At 40.5% G+C, this 15,576-nt stretch overlaps 1 protein-coding gene across 3 annotated transcripts in view; it reads right to left on the minus strand.

Annotated features, from left to right (window-relative positions):
* Positions 1-15,576, minus strand: part of ZC3H7A (zinc finger CCCH-type containing 7A) — an 83,830-nt gene that overhangs the window by 53,172 nt on the left and 15,082 nt on the right. For all 3 annotated transcript variants that reach the window (XM_056537138.1, XM_056537140.1, XM_056537139.1), the window contains 3 exons: positions 13,950-13,989; positions 12,065-12,262; positions 3,207-3,365 (listed from right to left, as the gene is read on the minus strand). In XM_056537138.1, coding sequence (XP_056393113.1) covers positions 3,207-3,365; positions 12,065-12,262; positions 13,950-13,989 — 397 coding nt within the window. The remainder of the gene's footprint in view (positions 1-3,206; positions 3,366-12,064; positions 12,263-13,949; positions 13,990-15,576) is intronic.

The following is a 15,576-nucleotide window of genomic DNA, read 5'->3' on the forward strand; positions in this document are numbered from 1 at the left end:
TTTATAATCAAAGAGTATAGTGTATAGTAGTATTATATTTAGAGGATACAGTGTCTGGCAGGTTTATAATAATTATTGTTTTCATATAGAGGATGAGAATGCGCTGACATAGTGAGGAGACGTCTGGGCGTCACATTCTGCAGACAGAAGTTTTAGCTGGACCAGGCGGTATGTACCATCTGAATTAGATAAGGGAAGACTATAGAGAAGACGTCACCTGTAGTCACTGATATCGTTGTACATTCTCCTCACTATGTCCTATCAGAGCTGGAGTCACTTGTCAGTTCTACAGTTATGATGAGTGAAACTACAACTCCCAGCATAACCTCACCACTGCATAAAGGGGTACTCTACTGGAAAAAATGTTTTTTAATCAACTGGTGCTACAAAGTTAAACAGATTTATAAATTACTTCTACTTAAAAATCTTAATCCTTCCAGTACTTATTAGCTGCTGTATACGTGATTCACAGGAAGTTCTTTTCTTTTTTTATTTATTTTCTGTCTGACCACAGTGCTCTGTGCTGACACCTCTGTCCATGTCAAGAACTGTCCATAGTAGGAGCAAATCCCCATTGCAAACCTCTCCTGCTCTGGACAGTTCCTAACATGGACAGACAGAGCACTGTGGACAGACTGGAAAGAACTACACAACTTCCTGTGGAGAATACAACAGTTTATAAGTACTGTAAGGATTAAGATTTTAAATAGAAGTAATTTAAAAATCTGTTTAACTTTCTGGCACCAGTTGATATAAAAGTAAATATTTTCCAGTGGAGTACCCCTTTAAGTAATTCTGGGAGCTGTATATTTAAATGGTGAAAACTTCTTTAACACTTTCCCATTCTGAGGCAACTGGTATATCTGATTATTATACTGGAATTTCTCACAATGCGCTACAACAGTGGTGTCTGTCACAACAGGCTAAAAACTTACTCGGGGGGGGGGGGGGAGGTATGGGGTGACACCATTTTCTACCGCACCGGGTGACACCAACCCTAGCAACGCCACTGGCATAGGTGACAATTGTCTGATCACCGGGACCCCCACCAATCACAAGAAAGAGGGTTTCATGTCTAGTTTGAATAGAGTGGAAGTTGATCATGCACTCCTCTACTCCATTCATAGTCTAGGAGACTGATGAATATAGCTGAACGCTGTATTTGCCTTTGCATCTTGTCATAAGAGTATTCCTGTTTCTGATATTTAGGAGGAAACTGAAAAGTGATATGTACAGAATATGCAATCTTGGCCTAGTTTTAGACCTAACAGCCAGGAAAAAAAAGACTGCAAGATTGCAGGGTTATTGTAAAATATAGATAGTAAAATGTTACATAGTTACATAGTTAGTATGGTCGAAAAAAGACATACGTCCATCAAGTCCAACCAGGGAATTGAAGTGAAGGGTGTAAGGGGATAAGGGAAAGGGATATAGTTTTATAATATAATATTAAATATTATTAGAAATTAGAAAACATTTAAATTCTTAAAAGGTTTAACATAAACTTATTTTCTTTATTTCTAATTTCTGTTCTTTTTCCCACATTATTATGAGGACAGAAGTTGACACAATATTGTGCTCTGTAACCAGACATAAAATACAGTATCTCACATAAGTGAATCACCCCTCATATTTTTGTAAATATTTTATCATACATCTTTTCATGTGACAACACTAAAGAAATTACATTCTGCTACAATGGAAAGTGCACAGCCGCGCCCCCCCCCCCCCCCCCCCCCCCAATAACTCCCTAAGTGGAAATGTCCAAACTGGGCCCAAAGTATCAATATATTGTGAGGCCCCCATTATTTTCCAGCACTGCCTTACATCTCTTAGGCATGAAGTTCACTAGAGCTTCACAGGCTGCCACAGGGGTCCTCTTCCCCACCTCATAGAGCCGGTGGATGTTAGGGACTTTGTGCTCCCTACCTTATCTTTGAGGATGCTCCACTGGAGCATGCCCCGCCCCTCCCATAGACTTGCATTGAGGGGGCGGGGCGTGACGTCACAAGGAGCCGAGTCGTGAAATCACGATACTCCGGCCCTGTGGTCGTGAGGCTTCAGACACGGAGCGGTCATTGCTTCGTGCAGCCGAGACAGGTGGGTGCTGCATGAGAGATTGTGGAGGTCCCCAGTGGCAGGACCCCCAGGATAAGATGTCTTAGGGCTGGAGTACCCCTTTAAGTGGAGGAAAAGGGCTTTGGTAAAAGCTCCAAAGATCCTGGGGGAGATTTATCAAAACCTGTGCAGTGGAAAAGTTGCCCAGTTGCCCATAGCAACCAATCAGCTCGCTTCTTTCAGTTTTAACAAGTCCTCTGCAAAATGAAAGAAGCGATCTGATTGGTCCTATCCCCCCCCCCGTGTGCAGATAGGAGAAAATTCCAGGTCAACCATAAGTGCAGCACTTCACCAATCTGGGCTTTATGGCCAGAATGAAGCCTTAATATAAGGCCCATGGAAGCAAATAATTTAAACATTCTATCTTCACTTTGTCATTATGGGGTAATGAGCGCAGAATGATTTTTTATTTTAGCACAAAGCTAAGGGATCTAAACACATTCTGAATTCATTCTAAAGATATTCAAAAGATACTTAAGAGCTAATTTAACTAAAGTATTACCATTATGAGCAGCGCGTTGTCAGCGCATGTGTGGTACTCTACAGTGATTGGATCCACACTAATTCACTTGTTGAATACCCCATTTAAAGTGTACCTGTCTGATTTAAAAAAATAATCATGGTTTTCATCATTGTGGAATCTAATTCCATAGTTTATTTTGCTCAGAGTGCATGCAGTTCACTGAAGAGGAGGAGACTTTGCGATGGGTAAGCATGACACTTGCATGTGATGTGGGAACTTCTTCCCTCACTCCTCAGAGCCGACAACTGGCAGTGCTGTGCACTGTGGCTCTGTGAAAACCCCCAGCTCATAAAGCATGCTGACTGACAAGCCGGGAGAATGTACAGGGCCCTGTTTGTCCCTCCAACAATTCCTGTATTTTGTCCTGTCCTAGCCAAGACACACAGCCAATAGCTGCAGGGACAGGACACTGTTTTGGACAGTGGAGAGTCCCCGAAGAAGTATGGAGCATTTTTCCACCCAAAATATACACCTTTTTACCAATGTACATTACAAACATACATAGAATGTTATAATTTACATAACACAAAAAGCTTTTGCAAATGAGTGCGCCAATATAACTTACTTTTGGGGCAATGATAGAGCATTTTGCAATTGCTTCATAAGCTTCTTTATATCTCTCTAGAGTAAATAAGGCTTTAGACTTGCAATACAGAGCCCTTAGGTTTTTCTCATTAATACGTATCACATCTTCACAATCTCTCAAAGCATCCTCATGGAAACCCTAGACAGAAAAATATTACCACACCTGCAAAACTCTACCAAAATAGGTACAAAAGTTCAAAATTTAATCCACATTTAAACAATTAACAAAAAAAAGTACAATAAATGTATTTAACATTACTCGGAATAAAAGGTTGATACTGATTCTGTATTATGAAGCAGAACCATTTTGACAGTTCTGCAGGCTTCAGAGCTCAAATCTCCCAGCATTCCTTACTGTCTAAACACGAAGCACTGCTATAGTCATTTTCATGCCACAAAGTGTAGTCTTTACATCAAGCTCTATGTGAACATCATCTGATAACACCTTACTTGTTGAGGTTTTAGAAATATGCCTAATTAATAGCTTATTCATGGTTTTCATGACCTGTGACTATCTCTGGAACTGCTCCGCTCCGCGCTTCTTAGGCTTGAAACGTCACACAGAGGTCAGCGTATCGCCGGCCGCAGTGATGTCCCGCCTTGGCCGGTGATAGGCTGAGTGCACTGTCATGTGTGTATGTCTGTGTGATGTTTCAAGTCTAAGAAGCACCGAGCGGAGCAGCGACGGAGGAACGGGACACGGATACCGGAGCAACAGGAGAATGTAGGAAGGTGAGTTAAAGTTTTTTTTTTTTGCAGCCCGGGCACAGGGGAACTTAAAAGATTTCTGCCGCATTTCTCCTTTAAGGATGAAGATAAGCATTGTAAGACACCATCCACATCTCCCTATGTTTGGTCTAATGAAGATTATAGCTATACTGTGGGCACACCATGGTATAAATACTATTTTGATGGTAATGTCAATATATAAGATTTAAAATTGAGCTTTCAAAGCTTGTATTCTTTATTTTATCAAGCAATTTGTTTCAATAAATGTTTAGCAGTGAACACATTTAAAAAATAATAGTAAAATTTTAAAATAGTAGATAACCTTTTTTTAATATATAGCTGGGGGCGCTATATTAAAGGGGTAGTCCAGTGGTGAAAAACGTATCCCCTATCCTAAGGATAGGGGATAAGTTTGAGATCGCGGGGGGGTCCGACCGCTGGGGCCCCCTGCGATCTCTCTGTACGGGGCCCCGGCTCTCCGCCGAGATAGCGGGTGTCGACCCCCGCACGAGGCGGCGGCCGACACGCCCCCTCAATACATCTCTATGGCAGAGCCGGAGATTGCCGAAGGCAGCGCTTCGGCTCTGCCATAGAGTTGTATTGAGGGGGCGTGTCGGCCGCCGCCTCGTGCGGAGGTCGACACGCCCCCTTCCCGCGGGCTGTCGGGGCTCCATACAGGAGATCGCAGGGGGCCCCAGCGGTCGGACCCCCCGCGATCTGCAACTTATCCCCTATCCTTAGGATAGGGGATAAGTTGCTCACCACTGAATCACCACTGGACTACTCCTTTAAAGGGGGGAAAAATGATACATATGAGATATTTCTAAAAACAGCAGAAAAAAAATATATTGGGTTGCATCTTCTTAACACCTGGCGTGTTACAGAAAAAAAATTGCTATTTGTTCTTTTCTGTAAAATCCCTTTCTCGGTTTGTTCATTTGGGTACACAGGAGACTGTGGGTATAGCTACTGCAACTAGGAGGCGAAACAAAGCCAAAAGGAGTTAGCTCCTCCTGCAAAGTGTCTACCCTCCTACAGACAGTAGGAGCAACTTGGAGAACCCAACCGAAGTGAAAAGAAACAAAGAATGCAGAAGCACTGAGAACAAAGAGAAGCTATACCAGGGAACCAACGACTGCCAAAAAAACTGCAAAAAAATAACTGGTTGGGATTTGTGTCCCCTGAATAAACAAAGAGAGGAAGAGATTTTACAGGTAAGAACAAAAATCCACATTTTTGGTGTCTTCTAAAATAGTGCCCAAGGAAGGGAACAACAAAGTCTTGGACAACAAGCTGCTGAAGCCACTACCTGCAAAAGGTTACACCAGGAAGAAAGAAATCTGGAGATGTCGATACATATATAACCGTACGGACATGACTGGTGATGGTGCACTGGCTAAGAGACTGCTAATACTGGTGGAAAAATAGGCCAAAGAGGGCCATGCTAATTATAAACAGGAAGCAGCTGAAGAAGCTGTCAGGACAGATAAAAGATTTGTGGCAGAAGGAAGGGAACTGGACAGACAGTGGCAGGAAAACTGGCCAACTGAGGTATCCATAAGGCAAAGAGATTAGTACAGGAATCCACCTGCCCAGAAAAATTCAGTAAGGTAGAGAATCTCCTACAGAGGCATATGAATAAACCACCACAAGAACAAAGACCAAGTAGAAGCTCGGAGGAGAGTGGCTGGCAATTATGGGAGCGGTATTAGCAAACGCTAAGAGAAGGTCACCCCAAGAGAAAGGACAATTATAAAAAGAAAAGAGGTGCGCTCCTGGTGTAATACTGCGGGATGAACAAGAAAGGTGTATGGATAAATTGCACCTTACCGTGTGGTGTGGTACTAAGAGTACAACACCTGGGATGGCATATAAACTCGCTCAGGTCGGTGACAGGTGGCAGCCTCGGTATCCGATTCCCATAACTTCTCAGTCCGGTGTAGAAAGTATTGAAATAGCAAAAGGTGAGAGACTATCCGATGGCGCCTTCCTGAATGACTCAAAATTGCCGTGAGTTTAAACAAGGCAATTTTATTGGAAATAGTTCAACATAAAAGTTTCGAATCCGGACCAGATTCTTCGTCAGGCAGAATGATTCACAGAGAAAATGCGCCAAGATTTAAATGTCCGAGTCCCACAACTACCGCCGGGTCATAGGGCGAAAAAATGGGAGGGGAAACATTACATCACATTACACAATCTATATACAAAACTCCATATACATCCAAACGTTAATAACAATAAGATAAAAAGTCAGAGACATTAAATTAATGTACTTGTGCAACAAAAAACTATTTAAATGAACAAATTACGCCACTATACCTTCACTCTGAAGTCGCGGCACTAGCCGCTAATTACGGGATCTACTGCCTGTAGTTAGACAGTCAATCTCTAGAGGGGACCGATTGAGGAGATGGCGCACAGATTATACACTCCACCGCTTGTTGCAGCGCTGGAGCCGCTGGGGAAAAAAGCCCACTGTGACTCGGAGCTAATAAAGAAACAATTCAGATGCGGTGCTGCTATAATCGAAAAAGAAAAAAGCGCAAAACAGCTATTAAAGAGGTGCGTAACTAACACATAAGCATTCCCATCGGGAAAGTCCCATTGCAGAATCAATACCAAATTGTATAGTGACTGCCGGCAATAGAAAATGTATATATAGATAAAAAAGGTGTGAAATATAAAATATAATGTCTCTTATACAATTAAAAGGGTATATTAACTGCCTCTACAAAGTGGTTATATATATCTAAATGACATATAAAAAATAAAAAATATAAGAAAATATATGATGAACCCTCATTGCATATAAATATAGGGGTAGAATAAATACTGAATAAAAAACCCGTTCTCATAAAAAAAACAATTCTATACAGAAATTCTATATTGAATTAATTTCATAATACAATGTATCTGAAAACATAAAATATCTGCCTGATGTATGTGATTTCTTTTAGTATTATTTACAAGTATAAGAAGCTAGAGATATAGGTAAAAATCATCATAAGTGAGATTTATATTATCGTCTCTGTAATCTCATTAAGACCACGTGGGGAAATGGTGCCTAACTTGAAGATCCAGTATACTTCACGTTTTTTTAGAAGTTCAAAACGATTAGAATTGTGTGCGCCAATGTAATCAATGGGAGTAACTTGAATGGGAGCTGCCTCATTGGGATGTTGTAAGGTGCAATGACGTGATAGCCCATGAAGTAGAAATTGTTTTTTAATGTTTTGTCGGTGCTTGTTGATCCTACAGTGCAAGGGTTGGATTGTTCTCCCTACATACTGGAGACCACACACACAGTCAATGAGGTATATCACGAACGAAGACTGACAGGTGAGTCTGTGTTTGATCTGAAATGACTCACTAGTAGCATATGATGTGATAGCATTAGTTTTATGTCTAATCTCTTTACAGCACAGGCAGCGCTTGACTCCACATCTGAGACTCCCCAAAGGTAAATCATCTTTTACATTTTTATTTTTGTGTTGTCGAATCTGACTCAGAGCCAGCAGATTTTTCAAAGTCAGAGCCCTCCGAAAAGCTACCTGCGGGCAATCCGGTATTTTCCCTTTAAGGTGTATGTCATTTAACAGAATATGCCAGTTCTTCTTTAAAACCTCACGTATTCTGTTTGAGGAGTTGCTGAAAGTTGTAATAAAATTAGTTTTTTGCACAGCAACAGCCTTATTCCTTCTTTTTTCAGAATGCAGGCATTCTTTCTGTGTTTTCTTATGGGCTTTTTGTAAAGCCTGTTTAATGATCATTTTGGGATACTTTTTTTCTTTAAACCTGGTCTCCAAGATTCTAGCTTCTTCTCTAAACATATTGTCTTCCGTACAGTTTTTACGAATCCGCTGAAACTGGCTAAAAGGAACATTTTTGAGCCATTGCTTATAATGCCCACTGTTAAATTCCAAGTAGCTGTTAACGTCAACACTTTTAAAAAAGGTAGAAGTAATAAATTTGCTATTATCATGGGAAATGCAAAGATCCAGAAAATGTATTTCATTTTTGCTGGCTTCTAAAGTAAACTGTAGTCCCCAATCGTTGTCATTCAAAGTTTCTAAGAGGATCTCGGAAGCATTGTCTGGACCATCCCATATAAAAAATAAATCATCGATGTATCTCTTATACATAATAATAAAAGGGGTGATTTGGGGGTTACCCATAATGAACCGTGATTCAAAGGCGCCCATAAACAGATTGGCTTAAGCCGGTGCCACCTTAGAGCCCATGGCAGTCCCTTTACATTGCTGGAATATTTTGGTATCATATATGAAAAAATTATTATATAAAATAAATTCCAAACATTTAGTCAGAAAGTTTTTTTGGGGTTGAGGAATTTTATCGTCTTTATCTAAGTAGTCTTGCACACATTGTAGACCCAGAGGATGAGAAATGTTTGTGTAGAGAGATGTAACATCACATGTGATAAACTGATAACCAGATTTCCACGGTATACTCATCAATGATTCAATGAGTTGTGTGGAATCTCTCAAATAACTTGGTAAAAGTAAAACATAAGGCTGTAAAAAAAGATCTATATAATGTGCCAGGTTACTACTGTGGGAGTTGGTGTTAGAGATGATGGGTCGACCGGGGGGATTACTGAGGGATTTATGAATTTTAGGTAAAAAGTAAAAATAGGGTTTGTTAGCATGGCACATTTTAAGGTATTTGCTTTCTTCATTATTGAGGACATTGTCCCTGACACCTTCATCAATAAGGAGGTGCAGATTCTTTTCTACTTGTGGAAACGGATTGTATGAGACCTCATGGTAGAAGGTATTATCAGACAAAATCCTATGTGATTCTTCTTCATAATATTCGTAGTCCAGGACTACTACACCTCCCCCTTTGTCAGTGTTTTAATTGCTGCATTCTCTTCTATGGTAAGATTATAATTAAACATCCTAGTGGGTTTCATAAGTTCCTGTGATACTAGATCATGAAAAACTTCAATGTTTGGACCTTTTGCATGAACCGGATAAAAGGTGGAGGGAGGTTTAACTGCTTGGTATAACATCCCATCCATGACTACTGTACTCACTTGTGATTCCCGGGAGTCTTCCTCCTTCAGGTTCTCTTTAATAGAAAAAAACCTCTGTAGGGTCAGTTTCCTGATGAATCTATTTATATCTAAAATAAAAGTTGGAAATCGTCCCCTTTATTAGTGGGGCAAAAAGAAAGTCCTTTTTCAAGGACTGATGTTTCATGAGGGTTAAGGTGATGTTTAGAGAGATTGAATATTTTTATTGTTCCCCTACTATTGTTGGTAGCACTTTCCCTAAATCCTTCTTTCCTTTTTTCTCTTTTTCTTTTACCTCCTCGTTTTCCTCTATGTCTTCTATTTTCCTTTTGTTCTTCCTTTTCTGAAACATGACCGGAATGCTCGACTGTTTGGTCTGGCGTATCTCTAAAAAAGGTGCTACAGGAATGTTAGTAGCAGCATTCAGGGTGCTGGTACTGGGTTCCTGACTCCTGTCCTTAAGGTAGGGAGCTAAAGAATTCTTGTTGTCCGTGTTGTCTATAATCACAAGATCGCCCTCCGTCTGAGATGTTTCTGAGGGTATGACCTCCGAGGGAGAGATCGCCTCATGTACGGACAAATTAAGGTCGATCAGATCCGATAGACCCCACACTTGTTTGCTTGGTGTCAATTCGAGGATGGGAGATGTGTTCCTTAAGGCATCTGTTCTCTCTTTCAGCATCTTTTTGACTTCTATAGTAGCATTCTGGTACTTCCTAGAGAGATTGTGACTAGCCTGGAGAAAGAGCGATTTCGGGGTGCTCAGACAATCTTGTCTATTATTAATTGTTTTTCTTTCAGGGGTTTTACAAATTCCCTCTATCGGTGTAGGTAAAAGTTCTCGTTGGACAGAGGAACTCCCAGATTCCTCAATAGTATCCGGATTGCTCTGATGTAGAGGGGTACGTGTACTTTCATTATTACCATAACTCTTACCACCTCGATTGCCAGTTGTAAATTTATTCCCATTACGCTCGGGATTCCTTTCTATACTAGCTTCTGTTCGAGAGTGAGTAATATCTGATTGTTTGCCTCTTTTCTTGAAACGTGTATTAGTAAAATATTTATTATTATATATGGTTGGTGTGTTATGATGTTCAATGGGAGCCCACTCCCTATTAGGTGTTTTAGTATTACACTCATTCATTTTCCCATCATTAACTTTACCACGCTTGGAATGATTATTCCAAGACCAGGGGTCACCTGTTGCATAATCTAACCTGTCTCTGAGCAATTTGTTTGCTTTTTTCTCTATAACCTCTTTTTCCAGTTTCGACAATCTAGTCGTGATTTGAGAGTTAATCTTGGTAAAGCTTGCATTACCTGAAAACATCTGTAGTTCTTTCATTAGAGACGTCACTTCATCATTTAAATCATTACATAGTGATATACGTATTACACACAAAAAATGTAACATTTTAAATGTACAAGAGTCCATAAGCTCATGCCACCCTTTGGTATAATCAGTATCATTTTTAAACGTAGAGCCGAAAGTCAGTCTCAAACCTCTCGGTGTGATCTTTTCTTTCAGATATATATTAAGAAAATCCACATCTATCTGATGTTGCATTTCATCTTTAAGCTTAGCTTCAAGTTGAAAAAAGAGTCTAGTCATAAGTTCGAGGTTAATTTCTTCCAGACTGCTGCTGTTACCATTAGCAACCTGGTTACCTTTACTTCCCCCAGATGCCGGTTCAATCAGCTTGCAGATCAATTCATCTCTATGTTGGAGCAGTTGTTGGTAATAATCCATAGTGAAAGTTACACCGGTGCAGCAAACCTCAGGGAATTACTTCCCTTGCCGGAATGGATAAACACCACCCGTAATCTGTAGAACAATTATAAAAAGAAAAGAGGTGCGCTCCTGGTGTAATACTGCGGGATGAACAAGAAAGCTAGTGCCGCGACTTCAGAGTGAAGGTATAGGGGCGTAATTTGTTCATTTAAATAGTTTTTTGTTGCACAAGTACATTAATTTAATGTCTCTGACTTTTTATCTTATTGTTATTAACGTTTGGATGTATATGGAGTTTTGTATATAGATTGTGTAATGTGATGCAATGTTTCCCCTCCCATTTTTTCGCCCTATGACCCGGCGGTAGTTGTGGGACTCGGACATTTAAATCTTGGCGCATTTTCTCTGTGAATCATTCTGCCTGACGAAGAATCCGGTCCAGATTCGAAACTTTTATGTTGCACTATTTCCAATAAAATTGCCTTGTTTAAACTCACGGCAATTTTGAGTCATTCAGGAAGGCGCCATCGGATAGTCTCTCACCTTTTGCTCTTTCAATACCCCAAGAGAAAGGACTCTAAGGCAATACCCAGTTGCCATCCCTGGTGGAAAAATAAGGATGTCAATCCTAGAGGGCCATGAAGGGATGTACACCATAAAAGAGAAGGTGGGAGAGGAAGATGCAACTTCTGAAGTTTGAGTCTTACCCCACAGTAGAGTCCAGACTGTTGACCGCACAGAGCTACAGGTCCTTGAAAACACAGGCATAAGATCAAGATGGAAAAGTAGGGGTATCCGGGCAAAGGCTGCTCCAAAAGTATCATCACGCAAAAGAGAAATCGCTTGATTACATGAGCAAATGAGACGCTAGGCAAAGGTGAAGGACTTCCAGGAGGAAAGAGTCCGCCAGTCTGCAACATTTTTTCCCGACGGACCCGATGTGGATTCTCCCAAACCCGAAAAAGGGGCGTAACCCGACATTTCTGAGCTTCCCCACGTATTTATTAAGGTTTCCAACCCGAATTTGTTGAATTGTTGTGGATTTTTCCCCGACAACTCAGAGGAGTTGGAAACCAAAACCAACAAAACCCACGTGCGACAAACAGGATGCAACATAATAATAATAAATACCAGGGGAAAAAAGCAGTCGGGTAAGAAAGCAAGATAGATTTACAACCCGATTTTCTAAGTAAATGAGGGCCAATACATCTATTTGAGCAGTGGTACTGAGAGTGGACCCTGTAAAACTCCAGAAGGAAGGAGGTAAGAGACAGTGAACATCCAGTTTAACTGGGACCCCATGTGTGGCAGTATCTAAAATATATTATGGTCTTACCGTGTCTATATAACATAAAGCCCGATTCACATGCAGCTTTTCCAGGGTCTCGCTTTTAATGGCAATCTCTTCAGATGCAGCATATGTGGCAATGCTAAGGGCCTCAGTGTACTGGTTAATGGCCTCATCCTTAAGTGCCTCTCTGTACAGGTCATTTCCTTCATTGAATAGGTTTCTTACGAGCTTATGAATAAAAATCTGAAAAGACAGGATGCACAAAAAAAAAAAAATTTATTAAAAATAAAGTAAAATAAAATAAAAAAAACTGTGATTTACCAAATGAGGGTGCTTGCAATAAACAGCCTCCTCTAAGATTACCCAACACCAGAAATGTGGAAAGGTATGGCTTACTAGGGTATGATCATGAGCAGAATCATTAAAGTGTTATTGGTGTTTCTGTTCTATGTATATAGAGTATGGCTAGAAGATGCGCGTAGATCAGAAAATGCATAGACATATAGGGCCTCATTTACTAAGCTGAAACAAACCAGTTTATGTCTGGTTATTTTGGTGCAGAGTGTCTGAGACATCTCTGCGCCAGTCTGTGCCAGTGTGCGACAGTGTGTGCCTGGAAAATCAGACAAACCCGACATTGCACTGTAAAAAGCCGTGGTCTGTCGCAAAGGGGGCGTGGCCGGCCCAAAAAGGGGTGTGGTTTCACAACCCAACCGATTTACTATTGAATTCACAGAAAATCCTGTGGGTAAATGGCAGGAAATATCGACCTAGAAAAAGCTGGTCAGAAAATGTTCCCGACTTTTCTCAATAGTAAATAGAGAGGAATCCTGCAAGTCTGAAACTACTTTTCCCACTAGAAAAACCCGACACTCTTAGTAAATGAGGCCCAGTGTGTGCAAAAATGTGCCAACATTTCAAGAAGTTTGCATGTGACATCTGACTATTCAGTGGGAGATAACAGTAATTCTGTACGCACAGCACAATACATGCTTCTTGTCAGGACCTTTGAGTCTCATCAAAGCTCAGATTCTTTTGTTTGTGAACACTGGCAGCTGCCAGACTATTAGAGTAATCCCTGACATAGATATTTCTCAACGCCAATTCTGCTTAAATTAGCAAATTGTGTTGCAAATATTGGCATGTATTTTTCTCTACTTATTTCAAAAGTAAAACCTACAGTAACAATGTGAGACAGTACATGCTGCAGTAGCATGCCCTGATTTCTGGGATTATGTTTTTCTGCTACATATGTTCAAAACTAATTTGCAATGTTCTCCATAGTCCCCCTTTCAATTATTCCTTATCTACCCAGATTCTTTTTCAGTCTCTTGGTTGCTTCAGGTACCTCCTTATGTAAAAGCTGATCTTGATCTATGAACAGTAAATTAACCTGTTATTCAGGATCCTGACCTCCAGGCAGTGCATTCTATGGTCTAACTCAATACATCACCTTAGATCAGCATTACCAGAATTAAAGGGGTATTCCGGGCAAAAATATTTTATCCCCTATCCAAAGGATAGACATGAATGGAGGGAGCGTGGCGTGACGACACGTCCCCAGTCCCGGAGGTTTCCGAAACTGCAGATTCAGCAGCCGCATAGAATGCGGGTGCTACAGGGAGATCGCGGGGGGGTCTCAGCAACGGCCCCCCTGCGATAATACACCTTATGCCCTATCCTTTGGATAGGGGATAAAATATTTTTGCCCGGAATACCCCTTTAACTAGATGTTCTGCAACCCCCCTTAGAGGATCTCCCCCCTTGTTCCACCTACTGTGTCCATTTTTGCCTGTTCTTTATAGTAGTGTTTTTCACTCATGATATATTGTTGTTGTTTTTTTTTTTACTTTAAAATAAAACATTTGAACTAGTTATAGTTCTATAAAAAATAAAAAAAAATGTAAAAAAAAAAAAAAACAACATTTACCTCATAATCTTCTTGTGATCCAGGAAATGGCAACGGAGACCTGAAATAAAGGAAAGAACTGTTAAAGTGCGAATGTCACCTCCATATAAGCATTAATGAAGTACAGGACTCCATTCTGAGAATGGGTGATGACGGCGAGAATGCATGCCGCTGTGAGAGCCCTCGGAGTGTTGGTTTTTTTTTTTTATTTTTATTTAAGTCAGCTTGATTTATTAGATTTTTCTCTTCCTATCATTCTTAAAATGTAGTATTACAGTACTACATACTACAGTATTACAGTATAATCAGTATTAAAGAAGTACTCAGAGTTAAAGGGGTACCCCACTGCAAAGCGTTTGGAACAAACTGTTTTCCGAACGCTGGAGCCGGCACCGGGAGCTCGTGACGTCATAGTCCTGCTCCCTCATGACATCATGCCCCACCCCCACCATGCAAGTCTACAGTTTGTTCCAAACGCTGAGCAGCAGAGTACCCCTTTAACATTACTTCTCACCTATCCACAAGTGATAATTAATTCCTCCTCGATGTGATATCCAGAAGGTACCCTAGTGTAGTACTCTGCAGACCTATAGACAATAAATGTGTGGCAGTGCGCATGCACAACTCCACTCATAACCAAGACCAGGGGCCGGTTCTGGAGATTGCAAGTAAATTAAATTTTTTTTTTTAATTGAGAAAAGTCAAATTTTACTGTCTGATATAAAAAATAAATCTATGTACAAGGTATTTTAGAAGTATGTTAAAGGGGTTTTTCACCTATAGGCCACCTTCTATATGGAAAATGGAGGTCGCCTGTAAGCAGCAACTGCATCTAGACGGAGATTTATAGGAAAGTTGTAGCATAAATGAAGAGCTCCCTGTACTGAAACAGAAATCTATGGGAGTAAGGCCAAATCCAGATGAGTATAATATAGCTTCATTCCTGTGTCCATATTACAACCACAAGGCCCAGCCAAACTGCTTATCCGATTCTTTAAATTTGCAAATATAACTAACTGTGCCTGGGCCTTCAGGCTGTAATATAGACCGAGAAATGAAGATGTATGTAATACGTCCATCTGTATCAGGCCTTACAGACATCGCGGCCAAGTGTGGGATTTCACGTATAACATATGGCTATGAAATAAATGTATGAAGTGGGAAAACTGCTAGAAAAGCAAAATTAAACAAGGGTTGCTCTCTTTATTATATTGTTTATGTTTGCTTAGACTTTAATTAAAGGGGTACCCTAGAGGAAACAAAATTCAACTTGTGCCAGAAAGTCATACAGATTTGAAAATTATTTATTTTTGAAAATCTTAATCCTTCTAGTACTTACCAGCTGCTGTATGCTCCAGAGGAAGTTGTGTAGTTCTTTCCAGTCTGACCACAGTGCTCTCTGCAGCCCCCTCTGTCCCTTCCAGAAAGTATCCCGAGCAGGTGAGCTTCGTTTTGGGGATTTGTTTCTACTCTGGACAATTCCTGACACTGACAGAGGAGGCAGCACTGTGGTCAGATTGGAAAGAACTACACAACCGGTAGTATACAGCAGCTGATAAGTACTGGAAGGCTTAAGATATTTAAATAGAAATAATTTACATATCTGTTTAACTTTCTGGCACCAGTTGATTTGAAAACATTTGTTTCC

This window comes from Hyla sarda, chromosome 8 (genome assembly GCF_029499605.1).
Source record: "Hyla sarda isolate aHylSar1 chromosome 8, aHylSar1.hap1, whole genome shotgun sequence".
Taxonomy (NCBI): domain Eukaryota; kingdom Metazoa; phylum Chordata; class Amphibia; order Anura; family Hylidae; genus Hyla; species Hyla sarda.